This window comes from Ictidomys tridecemlineatus, chromosome 13, assembly GCF_052094955.1.
Source record: "Ictidomys tridecemlineatus isolate mIctTri1 chromosome 13, mIctTri1.hap1, whole genome shotgun sequence".
NCBI lineage: Eukaryota > Metazoa > Chordata > Mammalia > Rodentia > Sciuridae > Ictidomys > Ictidomys tridecemlineatus.
This window is the reverse complement of record NC_135489.1, coordinates 89,746,104-89,770,994: the sequence shown is the minus strand read 5'-3', so window position 1 is coordinate 89,770,994 and position 24,891 is coordinate 89,746,104. Positions and strand designations below refer to the sequence as shown.

General features: G+C 42.6%; 1 protein-coding gene across 7 annotated transcripts in view; it reads left to right on the top strand.

The window, feature by feature from the left end:
- Nucleotides 1-24,891, top strand: part of Spire1 (spire type actin nucleation factor 1) — a 140,555-nt gene that overhangs the window by 7,934 nt on the left and 107,730 nt on the right. For 6 of the 7 annotated variants that reach the window (XM_078030472.1, XM_078030468.1, XM_078030470.1 and 3 more), the window contains exon 2: nucleotides 13,925-13,959. The exons of the other annotated variant lie outside the window; for it this stretch is intronic. In XM_078030472.1, the coding sequence (XP_077886598.1) occupies nucleotides 13,925-13,959 (35 nt within the window). The remainder of the gene's footprint in view (nucleotides 1-13,924; nucleotides 13,960-24,891) is intronic. 7 annotated transcript variants of the gene reach the window in all.

The window sequence follows — 24,891 nt, the reverse complement described above, 5'->3', positions numbered from 1 at the left end:
ATTTTAAATGCCAAAGACAGTATTTTAACACAATATAATATTCATTAGATTGTTTTACAAAATGTCAACTCAGTCCTTCCAGGGAATTTGCAACTTCAAAACTATTTTCGAAGTACTACTAAAACATCATCTTTCTCAATGTCTGCAGGAGATTGGTTCCAGTACTATCCCCAGTACCAAAATCCATGAATGCTCAAGTCTCATATATAAAATGGTGAAATATTGATATATAACCTGTGTGTACATCTCCGTATAGTTTGAATCATCTGTATATGATTTACAATTCCCAGTATAACAAATATGCTATGTAAATAGTTATATTGTTCAAGGAATAGTGATGGGGTGGGAGTGTGTGTATGTTTAGTATAGGCACAGTGTTTTTGTATCCACAATTGGTCAAATCCACTGATGTGAACTTGGGCTGACTATATTTGCTCTTTTTCTTGGATTACTGTATCTAGTTCTGGGTCTATTTGCCCACTGAGGAACTCCTTTTAGTATTTCCTTTAGAGCAGGCCCTGTCATTGTTGAATTCACTGTTTTTGTTGGTCTGAAGACATCTCAGTTTTGTCTTATGCTTTACAAATACTTTTGTTCTAATTTTATTTATTTATTTATTTATTTTTAGTAGTGGGGATTGAACCTAGAGGTACTTTACTCCTGAACCACACCCCAAGCCCTTTTTAATTTTAATTGCTAGGTTGCTTAGAGCCTTGCTAAGTTGTTGAGGCAGGCTTTGGACTTGCAATCCTCCTGCCTCAGCCTCCTAAGCTGCTGGGATGATAGGCATGTGCCACCGTTCCTGGCCTTTCGTCAATATTTTTAAAGCAAATTTATTTAAAATGTCACACAATGTAAAGTGCACAAGTCCTACATGATGAGTTTTGCAGCATGAATAGATACATGTAGCCTTGGAACACGTGTAGCCGGAACAGCACTGCTAGCATCAGGGTGGCCTACCTGTGTCTGGTCATGGCTGTTGTGCCTGCTTGCCTTGTGAGCTCTGTCTACTGATGAGCTCATACAGAACCCACAGTGTGTATGGTTTTACGTCTTTTTTTTTTTTTTTTCCTAGCCTTTGTGAGGTTGAACCTTGTTTCGATTCATTTGTTCGTATTTTAGTGTGACATTCCAATGCGTGACTGTACTGTTCCCATCTCACTCTACCTGGACTCTGGGTTTCAGAGACCCGTTTATTAGATACTGTGATACTGTTATAAACATTATGAACATATCTTTTGGTATAGGTGTAGCATTTGTGTCAAATATTTAAATGTGCAGTGGTTAGTTCATGGTGGGTGTTCAACATTAATAGATATTGTATTTTTGCCAAAAGTTTTCCAATGCGATTTTTAAACACAACCTTTAAAAAAAAAAAACCAGTCTAGGACATCAGTATAAATTTTATGTGACTAAGGTTATTAATAATGTATATTTCAAAATAGCTAAAAGAAGGGCTGGGAATGTAGCTCAGTGGTAGAGCACTTGCCTAGCAGTGTTGGATTCAATGCCTCTTACTCGTCTACCCTCCTACACCCTAAAATCAAAATAGGTAAAGGAGAGGATTTTAAGAATTCTTTTTTTTTTTTTTTGGTACTAGGGATGTTTAACCACTGAACCACATCCTCGTCCTTTTTTATTTTTTATTTAGAGACAGGGTCTTGCTAAGTTGCTTAAAGCCTTGCTAAGTTGCTGAGGCTGGCCTTGAACTTTTGATACTCTTGCCTCAGCCTCCTGAGCTGCTCAGAATACAGATGTGTGCCATTGTGCCTGGCAAGAATTCTTACTGCAAAGAAATAACTATTTGAGCTGTTAGATATGCTGGGTACTCTGATGTGATCATTCCACAATATATACATGTTAAAATATCACTTTATACCCTATAGCTATATGTACAATTATTATTTGTCTATTTGAAGTAAAGCTAAAGTACTGGGGATGTAGCTTAATGGTAGAATGATTGCTCAGTGTGCATGAGTTACCTGGGTTTGATCCAATCCAGAGAGGGGGAGAAGGGAGAGAATGTGAGAGGGAGATATTAGTGTCATATGTGGATAGGTTTTATTCCTAATAATATCAGCACTTCGTGGCCTATGTTTAGCTTATGAAAACTGACCCTTAGGTTATATTAATTTTTTTTAAGTAGAACTATTGTCTTTATACCTTATTTCCTATTTTCTTCACCCTCCCCAATATAATTAGAAGCCAAATTCTTATTTAATATCTTAATACCTTTTGTTTCTAAGAAATAAAGCTAGGTTATTATATTTGACAGGTATGGTAGAGTGCCATTAACAATCCCCATAGGGCCTGGCACGGTGGTGCATACTGGTAATTCCAGCTTGAGAGGCTGAGGCAGGAGGATCACAAGTTCAAAGCCAGACTCAGCAACTGAGGCCCTGAGCAGCTTAGTGAGACCCTGTCTTTAAGTAAAATATAAAAAAGGCTGGGGATGTGCCCCAGTGGTTAGGTGCCCCTGGGTTCAATCCCTTGTACCAAAACCCAAAAAACAACAACAAAAAAATAACCATCTCCATAAGTTGCCTGGTCATGGACATGGCCTGTCTTCCTGGATATTTACTCAGAATACTATGTCAGAGGAATCCCTTTTACATGACTTTATTTGCTAATGTCAGTAATATCTGAGTGCCTTCTGAGTGAACTGTCCCCCAGGTGGAAGATAGAATGAGGGGTGCAGTATACCCATTCCTAGATGAAGCTCGTAGCTGCATTGACACCTGGAGTACAGTACAGCGACCTCAGAATTTCAGAGACTGTAGAACCTGTGAACCCAGAGCAGGGCGACTGGCTGCCTGTGACACCTGGCTGGTGTCAGAAGTAGTTTTGTTTCTGGACAAGGTAAAGGAGGAGCAGAGGTAAAAGGAAGGCCTGGGAGGCAGATGCATTGGGGTCGAAAGGTTGGAGGTGTAGGGCTGGGGATGTGGCTCAAGCGGTAGTGCGCTCGCCTGGCATGCATGCGGCCCGGGTTCAATCCTCAGCACCACATACCAACAAAGATGTTGTGTCCGCCGAGAACTAAAACAATAAAACATTAAAAATTCTCTCTCTCTCTCTCTCTCTCCTCTCTCACTCTCTCTTTAAAAAAAAAAAATTCTCTCTCTCTCTCTCTCTCTCTCTCTCCCTCCCTCTCCCTCCCCCTCTCTCTCCTCTCTCTCTCCTCTCTCTCTCCTCTCTCACTCTCTCTTTTAAAAAAAAAAAAAGTTGGAGGTGTAATGGGAGACAGTGTGCCACCCACCGGAGTGGTGAGTGCCCAGTGTGCTGCCCCACTTTCCCTGGGAACCCTCACTGCAGTGCTGCTAAATCCGTGAACAGCCTGCGTTCTCACTGGGTGCTTCAGGCTGCCCCTACCAGTGATTTGGACTTGGCATGGAGGTTAAACCTGTTTGTCTTCTCTGGTGGGCGTTCACTGTGCCTGGGGCAGGGATGTGTGTGGGAGAGCATGCTGGCTGGACTCTGGCTACCCAGGAATGGGCACCAGAGAGGCCAAGAAGGACCTGTAGGGAGGGGAAGCAGGAGGGTGACATGGAGGGCTTTGTAGGGGGGCTCTTGACGGGGTGAGGCTTGGGCCCAAGATGCTAGTGGTCCTCCACGCTGTCTTTAGATCCTGATTGCTCTGAGTTGAAGAACCACTCAGGGGCACAAGGGCTGCTCAGACCAGAGGATGGAGGGCTGACCAGGGGAACTAGAGCAGGGCGAGGCTCTTGAGTTCCTGATGTGTGGGTGAGAAAGAGGCAGGAATCTTCAGACTCCTGGTCTCCTTTCCTGGGTGTTGTGGAGGCAGGAGGGCAGGTCAGGGAGGGAAGAAGATGACTTGGGCTTCATGGAAGTTCAGTTGGCTGGGGAAATACTTTTCCTATGGAGTCATGTCAATTCTCCTGTCTTTGGTTCTTCCCGGTACTTGTACATCAACTGTGTAATATCCTGTGGTGACATGGAAAGAACATGAGACTTGGCTACAAAAGATGTGGTTTTGATTCTTGGCTCTGATGCTTACTGCTTAGTTGTGACCTCAAGCAAGCCATGTAACCTTTGGCTTTCTAATTTTTTCTTATTTTTAATCTATAAAATGGAAGTAATATTCAGTTAGCTTTTTTTTTTTTTTTGTGCTGAGGATTGAACCCAGGGGTGCTCTACCACTGAGTTTCACCCCCAGACCTTTATATATATATTTTTTATTTTGAGACAGGATCTCTCCAAATTGCCCAGACTGGCCTTGATCTTGTGATACTCCTGCCTCAGGCGTGCACTACCACACCTGGCTGTTCAGCTCTTTTTACAAAATTGTTTTGAGAATTAAATGAATGTGTGTGAGGACATTTCGTCAGCTCATACATTCTGCACAAATATATTGTTACTGAACTATTATTACCCTTTGTGAAAAGATGAGTATTTTCCTTTGTGAAAAGATGAGTATTTTAAGATTCTTTGATTCAAGATTGATAAGAAATTCTGAAACAATATCAGATATAATTTTTGGAGGTCCATAGAATGATTCTTGAGGTTGAAAAAAATCTGAAACTGTAGGTATTCATATTTGTCTTAGGGCTGTACTAGGTTTTAGAATAGATCATAAGGACTGGGGATTTTGTTGGAGAATACTAGAAAAAGGTAATTAGCATTTGAGAACCATTTATAGTTTTACCTGCTTTCCATGTGTATAATCTTGTTTTCCCTGTTCTTTACTACTTTTTTAACTCATTGTATATTTACTTCCTAATTAATTTAGCTTTTTAAAACCTTTTGGGGAGTGAAAGAGAGCTTATTTCCATTAATAATAAAAATAATGTAAATATAGCATTTCCCCTGAACTCTCGGAACAAATTTTACATAAGATCTGTAAAAGAAGATAGCTTAGACAAAGTGAAACATTTGGATGATTCTTTGCTTGGTGAGTTAAAATTTAATTTTGATGGGAAATTGTCATAATAGTTGCTCCCAAACTCATGTTTTCCTTTTAGTTAATGTCATTTTGTTCTGTTTATACTTAAAGATCCTGGGCAAGGAATGCAGCTCAGTGGTAAGGTACCTGTGCCCAAGCACCAAACAAACAAAAACTTAGTATTTTACTCACAAGTATAATAAAAAGCAAAGCTTTTTTTTTTTTTTTTTTTACTCTCTCCCCCTTCTCCTTCTCTCTCTCCATGTGTGTCTGTGTTTATAAATATTTATATGAATGAAAATTTAAATAGATAAAAATGTGTTCCTTAGTAGGTTTGTGTATGTGTGTGTAGGGAGGCAGTGCTGGGGATGGAACCCAGGGCCTCCTTCCTGCTGGGCAAGTGCTGTACCACTGAGTCCTCCTCCCCCTGTCCCTACCTAGGTTTTTTTTTTTTTTGTAGTTTATTTATTTATTTATTTATTTATTTATTTATTTTTTTTTAAAGAGAGAGTGAGAGAGAGGGGGGCACAGAGAGAGAGAGAGAGAGAGAGAATTTTAACATTTATTTATTTTTTCTTAATTCTCGGCGGACACAACATCATTGTTGGTATGTGGTGCTGCTGGGGATCGAACCCGGGCCGCACGCATGCCAGGCGAGCGCGCTACCGCTTGAGCCACATCCCCAGCCCCTTTTTTTTGTAGTTTAAATCAGATATACTCAAATCTTGATAGGGGTGAGTAATAAAGAGGTAAATGGATATGGATGGTGGAGTTGTGATCTATCTAAGGGGAGATAGGGCCAGCAAGATAGAAGTACCTGAGCTGCCTGGCAGGGCCCTTCCTGACTGGAAGATCTCTTGCATGGTCCTGGGTCACAGTGGAGAGGAGATCCTAAGGATGTGCAGGGATATATGGAAGGGACACAGGACCTTCACTGACAGGAGCCCTGGACATTTGGGAGGCAGTGGCGATTCTGCCCGGGAGTCCCTTCCCAGTTCTTGTTCTTGAAGGAAATGTGGTCTTAAGTGTATTTTTAAATTTCATGAAATTTAAGCAATCTTTTAATTAATATTGCTAGGGAAAATTTAAGTGTTTACAAAAAGTATCATAGATTCCGTTATCTCTGTGCTCTATGGAGGAGTGTCAGTTCTGTGGCCCCAGGGCTGATCTCCTGCCTTCCTGTGCCCAGGCTACACCTCCCACCTGTCCGAAGAGGTCTTCTGAAGATCGAGTTCTACACAGCCATGACTGGCTGGCTGCAGCTGGCAGCAGAGGCGAAACCTGTTTTCTCTGGTAACTTTTGGTGTTGCCACATTACATAAAACAGACAAGGTGATATTTGAGCTATGTGGAGAAAACCTGCTGAAACTGAAGTAATCATTTTTCAGGGGAAATAACTTGACATTTAATGATATTTATGATGTTTGTTCTATGAGAGAATATTAAGGTTGTTGAATAGAAAGAGAAAAACAACACTGATAATTAAGAACTCTTGTTTTGAAAAGTTAAATTTCTAATATTTTGTCATGGAACTGCTTGGGGAGCTGTGGGACACATTTCCTCCTAGATTGGGGTGGTGGAGGCAAGGAGACCTAATGAGCAAGGGACAGAATCGGTGTGTTGGTCCTCCACAGTGCTCAGCCTCTGTGGAAACTGCTTTCTCATCTGGGCCCCAAGCTGCAGCCTGTATCCATAGCAAAGAACCAGTACGTGATGTGCGCTGAAGAAACAATGGTGAGTTTTAATCCTTGTCATTGGGTCCAGAACTAACCCCTGGTCCCTGGGAGGTGACCAGCAATAATAAAAAAGCAAGGCTTTCATTTTTTTTTAAGATAAGAAATTTACTTATGAAGCATAGGATGCATAGTATAGACTGTCTTGAGAAAATAAAGCAGGTTTATGTCACCTTTGCCACTAATCTGACTTTTTTATCCAAAAAGTTGAAGCTGAAGGTCCTAGAGCCTGCCCCAGGGCAGAGCCTGCAGATGGCAGTTATTTCATCCCAAAGGAGAGTCCAGTTCTGGGCAGTGCCTGTGTGTAAATAGGCTGAACACTTTTTCCCTGAGTGGCATTAAAATTAGAGGTTATGGCTGGGCGCAGTGGCACATGCCTGTAATCCCAGCAGCTCGGCAGGCTGAGGTCGGGGGATTGAGAATTCAAAGCTAACCTCAGCAACAGTGAGGTGCTAAGCAACTCAGTGAGACCTGTCTCTAAATAACATACAAAAAATAGGGCTGGGGATGTGACTCAGTAGTTGAGTACCCCTGAATTCAATCCCTGGTACCAAAAAAAAAACAAAAACAAAACAACAACAACAACAGAAAATAACAATTAGAAGTTATGCTCCTGACCAGGATCTTGGAGTTGAAATCTGTTGGATAAGAGCAACAGTGTAGGCATCGTGTCTGTGCATGTCTATAATTGTTTAAAGTGGTAAGATTGTGCTCCAGATCCTTGAAAATGTTGATTAAATGTGTCGTACTCATTGATTATTTAAAGGATTCCTCTGTCCTCTCAAGTGGGTGTGAAGCTTAAACACGGCTTTTTTTCTTTTCTTTTGCCCATAGTTATGAGTCACGACCAAGGAATAGTAAACCAAAGCAATACTTTGCAAATTTTGCTTCTGATATTCCCAGACTTCCCCCGTGCTGGTGCTTTGCCTCCCTTTTAGGCACTATTGATTCCTGTTCTTCCCTTTATTGAGTGAGGAGAGAGAGACCAGCTGCTGGTTGGTCTCAGTTCTTTGACCTCTAAGGACTCATTTTATTCTTGGCTTGAGCCTCCTCCGCTGTAACAGGAGGGCTTTACACCTCCCTTCTCATGTCTGGTCTTCAGATCAGTGCAGCCTGTGTTTGAGCTCTCTAAGACAAGTGTGAACTGATTGTATTGAGATATTTCACTGGTAATAATTTTGTCTCCTAGCTTTTAAAAGGTTACTATTGAGGTTTGAATGGCATGTAATTTTAGAAATGTCCAGGGAAGTTTGGACGGATACCTCTTATCCTTTTAAATGCATCTTTGGCAGAGGTGTTCAGAACGGTTCCACTGTTTGTAGCATTTCCCTTAAGGTGGGAATCTTTGTAAAAATAATTGTCAGAGCATCTACATGAAGTTATCAACTAAAGCTGTTCAGTGTAAGGACATGGAAGAAATCTTCGTAACCAGAATCACTCTTAGGGTGCTGTCAGTTTTGGAAGAAGTATTTGCAAGGTAGGATAAGACCCCTGGGGTGTGCACAAGCTGGATAGCCAGGAAGAAGTCAAGGTGGAGACAGTGAAAAGGTGAGGGAAAGCAGAGATGGAGAATGACTGCAGCTCCTTGCCAGCCCCCGTCTTCGGAGGTGTCAGTGATTTTTTCACGCCCAGGCTAGTAATGCAGCATGCACAGATGTAGGAGACTCTTGGACCTTAAAGAAATTGGGCGGGGACTGGGTTATAACTCAGTGGTACAGCGCGTGCCTAGCACATGGGAGGTGTTGGGCTCAATCCTTAGCACCATGTAAACAAAACAAATGCATTGTGTCCATCCAAAACTTAAAAAAAGTTAATAATAAATTGGGTGGTCTTTGTACTTAGGGCCCAAGCAAGCACCGGATCTTGGGGAGGTCAGGTAGCCTGTTGATGCACAGCTAGTGTGGAAGAGAAGGATCTTTTTGAATTAACTCCTTAAGTTTAGGAAGCAGCCCTCCTGGATCACACCTAAAAAGTGTGACGCTGAGGCCTCACGCTGCCTCCTGTGTCCTGTGTGCCATGTGGGGGCTGTGTCTCAGTTCTCACTCAGGGTGTTTTCTCTAGGGTTGGTACAGTGTGCATGGTTTCCTGGGTTTGGGTTTGTAATGAAGAGGGAATGTCCTTTTGCTTTGATGGTCCATGTCTTGGTTTTCTGTAAAAAATGACCATAAACTTCATGGCTTCAAAACAACATAAAATTGTTATCTTACAGTTCTGGCAGTCAGAAGTCTGAAAATAAGAGCCGAAATCTAGGCGTCGGCAGGCTGTGTTCCCTCTGGAGGCTCCAGGGAGACTGCATCCTTCCTTTTCCAGCTTCTGAAGGCCTCCTGCGTGTTCCCTTGGTCCCCTTTCTCTCTGCTCCCGTCTGCCCTTCCCCTCTGATTCTGAGCCTGCTGCCTTCTCCCCTGGTGACCCTCCAGTTGGATGCCTTTGGGCCATTTTGGAACACACTGGAGCGGCTCCCTCTGTGTTGGGTCCTGCAGGAATATCCTCTTGTGCTTAAGTTGCGGCTTAATGCCCTGGCCGCCCATGTGGGCCTGTGGGCCACTCCTCTCCTCTCCTCCTGACCCTCTGTGCTCCCCACAGACTGCTGTCTTCTGCTTTTTCCTGTAGCCTGCAGTCAGTTCTGCTCAGCTTCGAGGTCTTTGTTTAAACAGCATCTTCTCAAGGAGTCTTACCTGGCCACCCTGAGTGGAGTCATTTCTCTTGTTCTTTCTCTCCCTTTTGTGTCCTTAATAGCAGTTATCACCAGTTGTGATTATTTTGCTTGATTGGTTTTCCTTCCCATTCTCTTTTTTGGTCTGTGTTATTAAATGTAGACACTATGGGACGAGACCCGTGTCCGGCTTGGTCACTCCACGTCATCAGTGCTAATGATCGTCAGGAGCACCTAATATGTGTTCAGTCAGTGGAGGTACCTCCTAGGTTCATCGTGATAAAGCACATGAGTTCGAATGGTCAGATGGACCTAAACATTGTCCAGTGTGGTCACAAAGGAAGAGATTTGAGAATAATTCAGAGAAGTATCTATTTGTTTAAAAGTTTAGGAATTCTGTGTCTCTGGGGGTATAGTTTGCCCTGTGCTTACTCAGTGGTTTGTGTGTGGCATTGTGATCGCTCAGCCAGGCAGGAGGCTTCTGCTCCAGGTGTGATCACTCAGCTAGGTGGGAGGCTTCTGCTCCAGAGCTCTTGACTCCAAAGTACTGTTTGGCCATATGAAAACTTGGGGATCTTTTTCTGAGACACTGCCAGAAAAAGTTTGTGTCAGAGTTGTGTGGTTCATGGGAATCTGGCTGCACTGAGGGAAGTGGATAGGGCGCTGAGCTGTAATCTTAATGCCATCCCTGTGGCCTGCTGCGCCTCCATGAAAGTGACGTGTGCAGAATTGCTGACTGCAGATTTGCTGACTGTAGCCACCTGAGTGTCAGCACTGAAGACTCAAGATGCCTGCTAGATGGGGCTGTGGTTGTGGCTCAGTGGTAGAATGCTTGCCTGGAACATGTGAGGCACTACCTTCAATCCCCAGACTACATAAAAATCAATAAACAAAATAAAGGTATTGTGTCCATCTATAGCTTAAAAAAAATTAAGAAAAAAAGCCTGCTAGAGTGGTGTTGTCTGGTGAGTTCTTATGATGCATGTCTTATACCAGGACTGGTGTGCTGCTACCACTTTTTTTTGGTAAATACTTTCTAGTTGTAGATGGACACAATAACCTTTTTATTTTATTTATTTATTTTTATGTGGTGCTGAGGACTGACCCCAGTGCCTTACATGTGCTAGGCAAGTGCTCTATCACAAAGCCACAACCCCAGCCCTCTGTCTGCTGCTTAAAACCATTACCTATCATTTTATATTGAGATGCAGGGTGTTCCGTTTCCTGCATCATGAGGGGCTCATCCAGGAAAACTTCAGAACAGAATGTGTCTTTTAGATGAGTTAAAAAGAAGAGTTTAAAACACGGCCCTGCCCATTCCTGTTGAGAAACATTGAGCTAAACTTCTGGCTTCCTGTGCAAATCATCCCTCTGCTTAGTGTGTGAGTGCTTCTTGACAATTTGGAAATATTTTGAAAACTTAATATTTAAATTCAGATTTTGTTTTAGCATTTCTTTTTTAATTGTAGTTGGACACAATACCTTTGTTTATTTATTTATTTTTATTTTTTAATTTTTTTTAAAGAGAGTGAGAGAGGAGAGAGAGAGAGAGAGAGAGAGAGAGAGAGAGAGAGAGAGAGAGAGAGAGAATTTTTAATATTTATTTTTTAGTTCTCGGCGGACACAACATCTTTGTTGGTATGTGGTGCTGAGGATCGAACCTGGGCCGCACGCATGCCAGGCGAGCGCGCTACCGCTTGAGCCACATCCCCAGCCCCTGTTTATTTATTTTTATGTAGTGTTGAGGATTGAACCCAGGGCCTTGATGTGCTAGTTGGGCGCTCTGCCACTGAGCCCCAGACCCTTACTTCAGATATTTGATTTTATGTTGTCACACAGTTAATCTGTCCTTCTAAACTCAGCCTACTTCATATTTAATTGAAAGATCTGCTTCACTGTGTTTATAACCTCACTACTTGGGAAGGCCTTCCATCATTGTATACAACTGGAAGTGCCATAGGTGACCTCGTATGATTTCTGGGTTCTGGAAGGATCCTTATATCTGGTTCTATACAACAGTGCCCAGTCCTTGAAGAAAGGTGCAGAAGTGGTCAAGTGAAAATCCCTTGGTGCCAGACTGGAGGTTTCCAGCCTGAGTGGTGTGTGAGAGTGGCGGTTTCTCCATTTCCCCTTCTCTCCCTGCCAGCACAGCATCCCTGTGATCCCCTCCAGGTCCCACCAGCTCTAGGAAGTGGGAATGGAAGACAGAGGTAAGACAGTCCCACTAGCACACAGGCGATCGGGAGCCTGGCGGTCCTCCTGGCCTGCCACCCACTCTGTGTCATCACGTGGCAGTCATTTGACTCTGCAGCCTCTTGGGTTACTCATTTACGAAATGAGTGGATTGAGCAAGACCATTTCCAAGGTCCTAAGCTCTGATGTCATGTGATTGGGGTTTTCTGACTCCTGGGTCAGCATCTGGGCGAGGATTTGGTGGCAGACTGGTGTAGGCGGTCAGGCCCTGCATACTTGGGATGTTGTCACATTCTCTGGGGGGATTCACCGGCTCACCCTGGATAACCAGGAACAGTTACACTCTCCCACAAGAATTCTTGGTGCTCTTATAGGAAGGCATTTTTAGTTTTGTAAACAGGTTTTGGAAAGAATCCTATTACATATAATCAAATGCCCTTTTGACATTATCATTTTTTAAGCACTTTGTTATGTTCAGGTGCAAGATGTTTTAGGCTCATTTGGCCATTTCCCTGTCCTGGCCTAGAGTCGGCCAGCTCCCAAGGGGTGTCCTGGTCCGATGAAGGGGAATGGGCATAGGTGTGCCCTTGCAGAATGGGTGCCTGGAAAGCGTGGGTGTGGAATTGAGAAATGACTCTAGTTCTAGTCACCCACGGAGCTCTTCCCCTCCTTCCCACATAGTCTTGTGTTTTCCTTCCCTCACAGAATGGTCCTCCCACCACCAGTGTACTCATTTGCTCAGTGCTCGCAGTTTTTACCAGCAAGACCACCAGCAGCAAACCCACTACCAAAAAAATTACAGATTTCTTTGTAATTCTCTTTACTTTAAGAATCTATCCTACTGAAGCCACACATCCACGTGCATACTCTTGGAGGTTGCTCTGTTCTCTCTTATAGTGTGGGGTGGCCCCCTCCCCTGGTGCAGAATAGGCCTTAGGAAATGTTTGCAAAGAACCAGTCTGCCCCCTTTTTTGGGCTGCCTCTGATCAACAGCACTTTCCTACTTTCATTACCACTTTTGTAAAACTAATCTACCTAAAGCATTAATGGTTTGAACAGATAGTTGTATGTGAATATAGACATAAATAAAGTCTGTAACGATATGCAGAATCACATCCTAATAATTTTATATAACAGATTAAAAAAACAGTCATCTTTAGCAAGCCCTCCTATATAAAAACCTCATCTATTTAGCTCATTATATATATTCACATAGTCTTTAATTACTCATTGCTTATATATATGTTTTAATTGGCAGGACTCAAGGTCCCTTGTTATCTGACCTCAGCTGCAGCTGGTGTTTTTACATTAGGGTCATTAGGTGGTGGGAATCGTGGCTCCCCTTCAGTTTTCGTCTAGAACTGGGTGGCCTACGAAACCATTGCTCATGATTTTCCTTTGGTGGTGTCATCATAGACTCTTAGGTGTAGGAAGTCATTAAACCTGAAGAAAGGAAAGCCCCAAGACCGATGGGGCCATCACTGTGGAGCTGGCTGGGTGAGTGGGAGGGTGAGGAGTGGGGTTAGTGGGGGACACGTGGGAGGATGGAGAGCAGTGCCGCCTGCCCGCCTGATGACAGGTGAGCTCAGGAGGAGGAAGCCTGAGCCACTGAATTCCCAGGGCCCACATGGAGCACATGGAGGTGTTGTCTGTTCTTGTCGACACTACTTAATGCAAAGTTCTCCTTTAAAGCAGCTGCTTTTATTTTTTATTTTATTTTTTTTAAAGAGAGAGAATTTTTTGATATTTATTTTTCAGTTTTCAGCAGACACAACATCTTTGTCTGTAAAAGCATTTTTGCCACCCACATTGACAGAAATGTATGGCCACACATGTTCCTTGGCTTATGTCTCTGAGGTGACGAATGACACTATGTTGGTACAGCCAGGTCCTGTTCAATTCTGGTCATCCTTCAGGTAGTCTTCTATTGAAAGAATTACTAAATTCATGATGTGCCATCTAATCACATATTAAAGAAGAAAAGCCACATGTTAAAGAAAACCTGAATTTGAAACATTTCTGCTTGCATTGAAATGATCGCTGTACCTTTAAAATGGAAATATATTGGGGGAAAGCCCAAGAATCTTTAAAGTTTTCTTAAGGTATATTTAAAATGTCTTTAAAATATTTTAAGATATTTTAAAAAGAAAGTAGGACTTTAAAAGCATTTTTATTTTCTTTTGATTAATTGGTATGAATGCATATTAAGTATGTGTGTTTTAGATTAAGCATATTCTTCTATCTTTTTCTTTATTATTTTCACATGGGCCCATTTAGGCTTAAATATCTGAGCAAGATCTAGAAAATTGGTCACTCTAGCACTTTTTATTTGCATAGATATTTTTATAGGTATAATAAAGTCATGGTCAGAGTAACTCATATATTCGTCAATGATTAAAAAAATCCAAAATCCTTTGAAAGTAACTTTTCTCATTTTTATTACAGGTAAAATGGGAAATTCACGTTGTACAGAAACAGAGGTAAGAGACACTCAAGTATTTTGAGTAAAGCAACTTAGCTGTCCTGTTTTTACTTAGTGCTGACCATATCACTGCTGTTCTTGGTTTCTCTTAAGAATATACTGGGAACAGCTATAAACTGTTTATACTGAAGGATGAAAAGTGAAGAGAAATTTAGTTACCTTGTTTACATGCTTGTAATGTCAAGGTATATTATAAAGAGTGACTTAATTATAATTTAAAATTGTTTCTGTAATAGTATTTGTGGGATTGAGTTAAGACCAAGATCTCTGAATAAAAATTAAGTCCAATTTAATAACCCAGCCTAGTGTGTTGTGATCAAAACATCACTTAGATGTGTTGGACTCTGTGAGGCTTCCTGAGTGTAGGAAAGAAAAACAGGGACTCAGAAATGGTGTTCTAGAAAGAAGAATAAGGAATCAAATGTTGTGTTGTTCACACAAGTAGCCTTATTTTTTAATAATTTAAATAACTTGGTTCAGAACTGTGGTTATGAAGTTTGAGGCATTTCTGTGTGTCCCTGAGGTGCCAGGGCTGCACTGTGTGACTCTCTTTCTGCTCTCATGGAGTGGGGCGTCGGGTTCTTGTTCGTGATGATGCCTGAATAAAAGATTTGGGAAATTTTGTTTCTGAAGCTTCTGCATTCTGATGTAGGTTTTAATAAATTTTAACTTTAGTGAAATTCAAGCTTCCCAAGGGATTATATTATGCAATAAGAAGCAAAAATGATTTTTGTATTTTCTGTTCAACTTTGAAATAACTTGAGATAATTTTTCAAATTAGTTCTAAAAATAGGTTACAGTATTTTTATATTGCTAGGATTTTGAGGCACTGTTCAGGGGGCATCAAGGAGTAGGACTGGACTGAAGTCAGAATGGAGGTTTTATCTGTGGTTTCTGGGTGTGCATCTTTCTAGGAGTACAATTTTGAGCAAGTGTTGTTTTTTTTTTCTCTCAGAACTTTGTCTCTCTTACCTGTAAAGCATTAATGACAATCCCTGGTGACTTCCTAGGGTTGTGGAACTTAAGACTTGAGATCGTCGCCTTATGTGAGCAGATGTTTTCCAAACCTGAAGGCTCTGTCACAGTGAAGATCAGGGAGTTTCTGGCACTTGCCTACACTTGGTGATGTGGTGTGGCCATGTGTACAAGGCCCCGTCCTCGGACAGAACCAGCTGGCTGTAGCGTTGCTGCCTCTGCACAGGATGGCTCACTCCTCCTATTTCCTGACTGGTAAATTAGGTCACCAGAAGGAATGAGCCTAAGCAGAATTTTTAAAATAACTGTTGAGGGAAGAGGGCCAATTATAGGAAAATGGAAAGTTCAATCTGGTTTAAAAAGTAGGTTCTGGGTAAAGTAGGTGACAGTTTCCTCTGGAGAGGAGATTGGGATGGTGGATGGTTGCTTATATTGTTTGAGTTTTTTAAAGAAAAATAAATGCCTCTGTGTATTACTTTTTAGTAATTAAAATCCTAACCGGCAGGGGCAGTGAGGCTGTAGGAACTACACTTTTAAGAAGTTTTGGGACCTGAGAGGAGATGTTCTTGGGTTGTTTTGCAGTTAGGGAAGATGTGCCTTTGGGGGGAGGAGAGAACGTGAGACTGACGTCCAGGTGGAGCCTGATTACCTGTTGAAGCAGCCCCCAGGGTGGATGAGAGGGGCGGTGGTGGGAGCAGGACCACAGGGTCCCTGAGACCCTTTCTGGGGATCTGCAAGGTTAAGACCATTTTCATAGTACTCTCGGACGTTATTTGCCTTTTGTCTTCATCCTCTAGAGTGTGCCATGGGCTTTCAATGACTGATTCTGGGTAGCCGTGATGGCTAGACTGACTGTAGGAGCCAGCCCGAGGTCTGCTGCCTGTTATGAACCCAGCATCAGAGCGTTTTGCAAAATGTGGAACAGTATAGCCCTTCTTGATTTTTTGGAAAATATTTTTTTTAAATGAAAACGTATTTGTATTAATATGTTATGGGGTTTAAATGAACTAATGATATTCTTAAAATTTCTTTTTTTATTTCAAACATAGTAAATGTTAGATTGTAGCCCACATAAACGGAAACTCTCTGGAGTCCTTGGTGATTTTTTTTAGAGTATAAAGGTCTCCTAAAACCAAAAGGTTTGACAGCTGCTGGGTAATGCGCCCTTGCAGAAGCTCTTTCTCTGAGGAACAGGATGAGGGAACCCCTGCAGGCCCTGGAGAGCCAGGACACCCCTTGCAGATTCTGGCCAGTGGCCTCTGCAGAGAGGAGACAGGCTTGGGTACTGCGGGGCCTTCGGGGCTCCTGAGTAGTTTTCTAGTGAGGACAGAGGTTTGAAGCCCCTGTGCTTGGCAGGCTTGCTGTGTGGACGGTGGCTAGGGCTTGTGCAGATGGTGGCTGGGGCTTCAGGGTGGGCCCCCACCTTGGGATTCTTCCTGGTGGTAAGCTGAGGGCAGAGCCCTGCCCGGCCTGGCCGAGGAGTGCAGCTTGTGATTGCTATTATGCAATGAGGTTTTCTGGAGGGAGCCGAAGGTCCTGCTTCTTGAGCAGCCCGCTGGTGAAAAAGGAGGCCTTGTATCTTTCTTGGGCTTCAGTACTCTCATCAAGACAGCATAGTTGAAATGGACAACTAACTTCAAGTGTTCAAGTGTGTTTATTTTAGTGGTTTTTGTGGTACTTAAAAATAATGTTAATAATTGTTTCCTAGTTTTTCTCATAATTCTCTTTTTAATATGACTATGCAGGCATTCAGTTAACAAGTTCTTTTGCCTTAAGATTAGCTAATGTTTATTGCAATCAAGAATTTTGCCACATTTGTCACGGTTTGGATTTTTTTTTTTTTGGCAGTGCTGGGGATGGAACCTCGACTTTGCATGTGCTCAGTAGGGCTCTGCCACTGAGCCTCACCCCAGCCCACTGGAAGGATGTTTCCAGTGTACTGCATTATGCTCTCATGTTCCCGTATTTGAACTTGTGAAGGGAAATCTTTCATGTGACTTCTTCTTAAGGATCTACTTCCTTTTTAAAAATTTTTAATAGGCAATTTTTCCATACTTTCCCACCCATCCCCCCATTTTTATGCACAGTGAAATTACTCCTTTTAGTTTTACAGTGTTGCAAATGCATTCATTTGTTGACACCACCTCCCCCCCCATAGCTCCCCCCCCCCCATAGCCCCGGTGCTCCTCCTCCAAGCCTGTGGTGACCTCTGATGTGCATGCTGTCCTTATAGCTCTGAGGAGGACATGTAGTTTAAACAGAATGGCCCATACTTTTCCCTTCTGTGGCTGCCAGTTCCGGCTGGTGACTTATAAACTGGGAATGACTGTCCTGTACTTGGCCTGCCTGTCAAGAAAACAGTTCTGACCCAGATTAGGAGCTTTTACCGACATTTTATAAGTTTTTCCTTCTGCCATTATTTAAATAGTTTTTATGGATTATAAATTTGAAGAAAAATTGTTGAGTACTTAAAATTACTAAGACATAACTGATTTGAATTTTCAAGTATTTAAACTGAGACTTCCTTTTTTTTTTTTTTTTTTAAAGTTTTCTGGATTTCATTACATTCCTGTCTTCCATTAACTACCACTAATTATGTAGCATTCAGAGGCCTTTCCCTTTAATAGGAAAGAAGGTTAAATGAATAACTAGAACAACCCTGCTGTTCCCCTGGCATATTAGCTATATTTTAAGTGGAATAGGTTAATGTATTACATAAAGTTAGATTAACTTTTATCATTACTGTAGTCTTGATAGAGCTGATTTAAGTGAACTTTCAGTAGAAATTATTTTAATTTATATCACAGCAGAAAAATTTAAACTTTACTGAAGGAAACTATTTAAAAAAATTATACTTATATCTTTAAAGTAGAGTTCATATATACTGTGGATAAGTATTTATTTTGCTTTATTCCTGCGTACATCTTTAAAAAACACTAGAGCTTTCTCAATGCCAGGCACTATTAGAGACATTAATTAATTCTCATAACAAATTTATGAGATGGCTGCTATTATTATTGGTATTTTAGAGTTGAAAGCTAAGGTATAGAGAGGCTAAACAAGTTGCAGAACCACTCTCGTCTACCCCATGCTTTCCTTTGCTCAGCCTGTGTGTGTGTGTGTGTGTGTGTGTGTGTGTGTGTGTGTGTGTGTGCGCGCGCGCGCGCGCCTGTAGTGTGGACATCTGTATTGTGCTGGTAATTAGGGCCCCGAGGAGAACAGTGCGTGGTCTGCATCTCCTCACCCTGTGTGTACCCTGACCAGGGACTGCTAAACCTAACCAACCTGTGAGGCTGTAGCGCTGTCCGCAGACCTTCAATCCACAAGTTGGGTGGGTACAGAGTTTGCACAATGGTCTGCTTCTGAATTACTCAAGAATGATTCAAGAACTGTCCTATATATTAGAATCTCCTGGGAAGTTGGACCTAGAATTGGTCTGCTTTGGGGAAAACCCAGATATCTTGGAAATGAGCCAAGAAATACATTAGAGTTAGTGTTTTGGACTTACTCCATTTTTGGTTGTGGATAGGTTTTTTTTTTTTTTTTTTTTTTTTTTTTTTTTTTTATGTGTAGATGGACACAATACAATGCCTTTATTTTTATGTGGTGCTGAGGATCGAACCCGGGTCCCGCCCGAGCTAGGCGAGCGCTCTACTGCTGAGCCACAATCCTAGCCCCGGTTGTGGATAGTTTTTAACCCAAATTGGACTATATGATTTTTTGTTTGTTTCCTGAGCAACCGAGAGGTGGTACGTGGAGGTTGCTGTGGTGCAGAATATGATGTTTTAAAATGTTCACTTTGTCTCTGGCTCAATCTGCCCATTGCACTCTGGCCTCCATACATATTGTTTCTTTTGACATGGTATCACCCTTAGTTAATTTTATAAGCAACTGAAAAATCTAACTTGAGAGAAGTGTATGATATTTTTTGTAAAAGTATTTGCATGTGTATACAACTTGAGTTGCTTGAATGAGGCAGTTTCCTTTGACCCTCCCCCTTTTTTTTGGTGGAACCAGGGATTGAACCCAGGAGCACTGAACCACTGAGCTGTATCCCCGGGCCTTTTTTTAAATTTAGAGACAGGGTCTCTGTAGTTACTTAGGGACTTGCTGAGTTGCTGAGGCTGGCTTTGAACTTGCAATCTTTCTGCTTCAGCCTCCGAAGCCACTGAGGTTATAGGTGTGGGCCACCATGACTGGCATACTGTGTGACCGTTAAAATAGCATTTGATACAAAATAATACAAAGGGAGAAATGCTCTCAAGTCTACCCTTTTTAGCACAAGGCTTTGTCTGTCTTAAACTTAAGTTGAACAGTTGATAAATGGAATTAGACCACAAGAAGTTAAAATGGTGATATGCCACCAAAAGGATTAAAAGAATAAGCTCTGGGAACTCCTGGTAATAACATGACATCCTCCCTCCTCCTCGGTCCACAGGCTAAAAGGAGTGGGAAGGAATGCTCACATTCTACTTCCTACCCCCTCCCCCAAACGACCCCCCCCAATGTGTTGGCATTCGTATTGCCATTTGGCTGATGTTAATTTGTAATTTAAAATTGGTGTATTTCCTCAGAGAAAATTGCATTCATGTGTGAATTGCCATTTCTGATTGTCGGTTCTCATAGAGATTGGTAGAGGGGCACTGGTGTGCTGAATAGACAGTCTCCACTCTACAGTTTCCTGTAGACACAGACAGGGCATTGTGATAGTGACCTCCCTTCCCCCACCCGGGTATGTTTACTACTAAAATGGCCTATCTGGGTGACAGTGTTGGAGATAGATGTCTATGTCAGGTGTAAACAAAGGCAGTGCAGTCATATCTTGGTGACAGCTGGGAGACAAGAGTGGGGAAAGACTACCAATAGCAGGTATGCTTACTCCAAAGAAAGGAAGCATGGATATTTTGTTTGGCAAGCCTCTGTGTGTGCATGCAGGAAAGCATGTGGCAGGGCACATTTCTGAGCATGTCCAGTTTGAAGTCACAGTTCAGGAAAAAGATGGCAGAGGTTCCTGGGCTTGCTCAGTTTAGCATCATAGAGCACATATTCAAAAGGAAGGATGGTGGATAGGAGCACTTCTGAGCAAGTTGACCCTAGGTTCCAAAAAGAATGAGTTGGAGTGCTTCAGTGACCCTGACTGGCTCCCAAAGGTTTCCTAGGAGTTTTAGCTGAAATGAAAAGAATGGTCTTTTCAAGGGTGAACAGCTTGCTTCCTCTAAGTGCAGTGGTTTGCCCCCAAGGTGCCTGCCTTGGTTAATGGCTGATGGGGGCACCTGATTGGACCACAGGATTCAGAACTTGTATAAGTAGTGTTTCTTTTTGTGACTTTTACTGTATCCAAAGACAGATGAAAATTATATATCTATGTTTGGCAAAGGATTTCAGAAAAACCAAAAATGTTTATCTGCGAGGAAGCATTTTATAATTATCCATAGTTAATATACATTAAACAGGTTTCTGTACTTAAACATCTCTCAGTAGTTGGATAAGGAGTAAAAGGTTCTCTCAATCATTTGCCCTATCAGGGGGCCATGTCATCCACCTTGATGAAAAGGCAAAATGTGTTTGATAACATTCAACTTGAGGATTTTTTAGCATATATAATACAGTGCTGACAGGACCAGATTTCTGTTTCTTTTCTCAAAGTACCTTTATTCATTTGTAGAGTTGTAAAAATTAAAATGGCACAGAAAGGTAAAAGGAAACAGTAGGGTAACGTTTTACCCTACCACTTAGGGTCATGGCTGCTCAGGGTGTCCCAGGCCTCGTTTCCCATCTATATGTTGACCATGTTATATTGAGCACATTTCAGGTACCACCCTCAGGGACTTTTTGCATAAAAAGACCAACTTGGCTTCAAGGAGGTAGCCAGGCTGAGAGGAGGGGCTTAGGTACCTGAGGGAGGTTTCTAGGCAGAGGACACCATCATCCTGGAGACTGAAGTGGGTAGCCATGCTGTGGTGTGCTGAGAGCACCGAGGCCGGAGGGGAGGACAAGCTGGTGCTGGGACTGACCACTCGTGCTAAGACAGGACATCTCCTCTTCAGTGTGAAGTCATCAGGGTCACTCTTCTTTTGATGTCCACTCTTCACATTGTCTGCCTGTTCTTTGTGGGGTGTTCATGTATGCTCATGTCACCAGTATATGCATTATTTGTCCAGATCATTATTGTGATCACAGGAGTGCAGTTGTCCAAGCTGCCACAGCTGACATGGTAAGCTCACTGCGCACCCATGTCAGAATGGCATAGATGCACTGGTGACCTAGGGAGTGGAGCTCAGCTGTGGGATGGACCGGGGAGTGAGTGGTAGACAGGTCAACTACTGGAGACTGACCAAGAGTGTCTGCCTCTGGACACTGTGTGTCTCGGTGTCTTCCTTCAGGCTGGTAGAAATTTTATGGAGTTAGCAGATGCCATAAAATACAGCTTAAAACCCCCATTGTCAGTAAAGTTAGATAATTTATTTGGGATTATTACCTAGTTTTTTTTGATGATAGTATTTCTTAATTTTTTATCAGCTTTATAAAAATGTTAGTTACAAACCCTATAAGTTATTTATTTAACCAAATCAGCAATCTTAAAGATAACCACAGAGATATTACTGCAGTCAACTTCAGAACATCCTTATCACCTCAGGAGGGGCTCAGTACCCTTTGTCTTCTCCGGTCCTTCACTTTCCAGCCTCAGCCCCCACTGCCTACTTTGTGTTTGTGTAGATTTGCCTGTGCTGGACATTTCCTGTAAGTAGCTGGACACTTCGCATAACGTGTGGTCCTTCCTGTCTTGTTTCTGCCTCTTGGCAGGGGGCTCAGTGTTCCTTCATGTTAGAGGATGTGTTGGTATCCAGTAGCATTATATTGCTGAATAGTCCACTGTATGAATAGCATCATATTTTGTTACCCATTTATCTATCAATGGAAATTTTATTTGTTCCTACTTTTTAGCTGTTCTGAATAATGCTGATATACACAAAGTTTTGTGTTGACTTATGTTTCTTCTCTCTTGGGCATGTATTTAGAAGAACAATTTGTGGTTAAACATGGAACTCCATGTATTAACTTTTTCAGCTTACTCCAAGTTTCTTTTCCACAGTACCTCCATCTCCCGACATTACCACCAGCAGTGTGAGTTCTGATTCCTCACATCCTTGCCAACCCATTATTACCTGATGTTTTCATTCCAGTCATCCTACAGGGTATGAAGTAGTATGTCATGTAGTTTCATTTGACATTTTTCCTGATGATTAATGAGGTTGAGCATGTTTTCACATGCTTATTGACCATTCATATATCTTCCTTGTAAAAATATCTATTCAGATTCTTGGCCCATTTTTAAAGTGGTTATTTCTCTTTTTATTATTGAGTTGCAAGAGTTCTTCACATGTTGTGGAAACAAGCCCTTGAAAAATGTATGATTTGCAAATATTTTCTCCCAGTCTGTGGGTTTCCCTTCTGCTTTCTTGATGATGTTTGTTGAAGCACCTGGGTTTTTACCTTGGTGAGCTAAGGTTCAGTTTCTTCCGTCATTGCTCAGTTTTGGTGTCTTGTCTTTGAATATTCCACTGTATGAATAGCATCATATTTTGCTGGCCGTGAAGATCTATGTGGCAGTGGGAGGGAGCATGCAGCTTCTGTACTGACTCATATCAATTGGGACATGGACAGAGTGTTCTGAGAGCAAGTAAGACGATGAGGTCATCGATGGTAGAAATGGGGAAGGTAGAGCTCCCTTTTGATCCTGCAGAAGAATATTCTGGAAATAGGTCTCAGGTATGACTGGAATAGACTGCACTCCTCCTCCTTGGAGGAGCATGGAGCTGTCAGGAAGAGACATTATGCGAGCCCTTCTCACCAGGGTGGTGGCAAGAGGAAAACAGGAGACTGACTTAACTGCTTGAAGCTGGCATGCTGGTCACCTGGCTGTGCTGCACAGCCACTCCCCACATGTGGATTTCTGTGGTGTAAGTAGTACTCCCACCTGGACAGTTGCAGTCTAGTTAGTGAGCTTGCAGGATTCCTGAACATTTGCCAGTTTGGCGCTTGATAAGACAATATTAGCTCTATAGCACATTGTATGTCACTTTCCTTTTTTTTTTTCGGTATAGGGAATTGAACACAGGGGCATTCAACCACCGAGCCACATCCCCAACCCTTTTTAAAAAATATTTATTTTTTAATTGTTGTTGGACACAATACCTTTATTTATTTATTTTTATGTGGTGCTGAGGATCGAACACAGGGCTTCACAAATGCTAGGCGAGCGCTCTGCTGCTGAGCCCCAGCCCCAGCCCCAGCCCCCAGTCCAGTTTTGTATTTTATTCAGAGACAGGGTCTCACTGAGTTGCTTAGTGCCTCGCCATTGCTGAGGCTGGCTTTGAACTCGAGGAAAGATGTGTGGTTACCAAATACAAATATGGCCTTGAGGTTTATCAGTGAACAAAACTGCTGCAGGAGCGGGGAGCTACAGATCCCAGATTGAACAGGGCATGGCTTCCCAGTTGATGGAATATTCTCTGAAATTTGCACTTACCTTGAGCTAAGTAAAAAGCAGATTTCATGTCCCAACAAAATTATCTTTTATTCTGTTGTTCAGCAGCTATGAGGGTAAAGCAGCTTTTAAATTATGTGTATAGTACTAATAAAAGGGAACATTAGCATTGCTAAGTATACAAATCAGATAATTAAAGGGAAAAAAATAATTTGCTAACTTTAGGCAGGTGAGCAGTCTGGGAAGGAGCTGGACCAGGGAGCAGCCCTAGATGGTTGGTCAGACGCTGTCCTCTGCTTTTTCTTTCTCTCCTTTTCCTTCTCCCATCTCCCTTTCTTCCTCTCTCCCCTCTTTCCCTCTTCTTTTCTCCCTTTTCTTTCTTTCCCTTCTTTCTGCAAAGAGAGCAGAAACAAAATACACATGCTTCCTTTCTTTGCAGGGAGCATACCTCCTGCTAGGCCTTGAGATTTGTCAGTTAACAAAACTGACAAGGCCTCTGCTTGCCTGGTTTGCACCCTAGTGTTTGTGGGGAACACACAGACGAGTGTCTGTTAAATGTGGGGTCCCAGTAAGTGCTGTAAAGAACAGAAGGATGAGGAGTGGAGCGTGACTCCATAACATAAGAGAGAGGGTCCCTCTCGATTCTATTTTTTTACTGTTTTAGAAGGGAAGGCCTCTTTTTTGTTGTTTTTAATACATATTTTTTAGGTGTAGTTGGACACAATACCTTTGTTTTATGTATATATTTTTATGTGGTGCTGAGGATCAAGCCCAGGGCCTCACATGCGCTAGATGAGCACTCGACCACTGAGCCACAACCCAGCCCCCTCGCCCCAGGAGGGCCTCTTTTTGAGGTGATTTTTGAGCAGAGATCTGAATGGAGTGAGAGAGGAAGCCAGGCAGAAGAAGTGGCAGGTGCCAAAGGTGTGTGGTGGGAGGGAGTCTGGGTGTCCCAAGGAGGAAGGCAGTGTGATAGGAGGCAGTGGGCAGTGCCAGGGGCAGGTCTGTGGTGTGCTCTCTGAGGAGCGTGGAGACTGGAGGCGCAGTCATGGGTCCACGGGACCCACCCACCTTACCCCGGAACAGGTCGACCAGAAGATGATCTCGTTTCAGTAGCTGGTGATGGTGAGGGACTGCTCTCTGGACTGTCATCACAGTCCAGAGCTCTGCTCCTGCTGCCGGCTTCTTGTCTGGGTGTTCGCCTGTCCTCCATGGGGGTCTGGTAGCATAACATAAGGTGATAAAAGTTTACCTTTTTAGAAATTGTGGTAAAAAGCACGTGATACTTACCATCTTAACCACTTTTATTATCCTTTTTTTGGTGTTAAGTACATCTACATGGTATGCCACAGAACTCCAGAGCTTTTTCATTTGGCAAACCTGAAACTCTCTGCCCTTCTCCCTGTCCCCTGCCCTGACAGCAGCCTCTCTCCTGCCTCCGATGGGCCACTGCAGGTGACTCCCAGG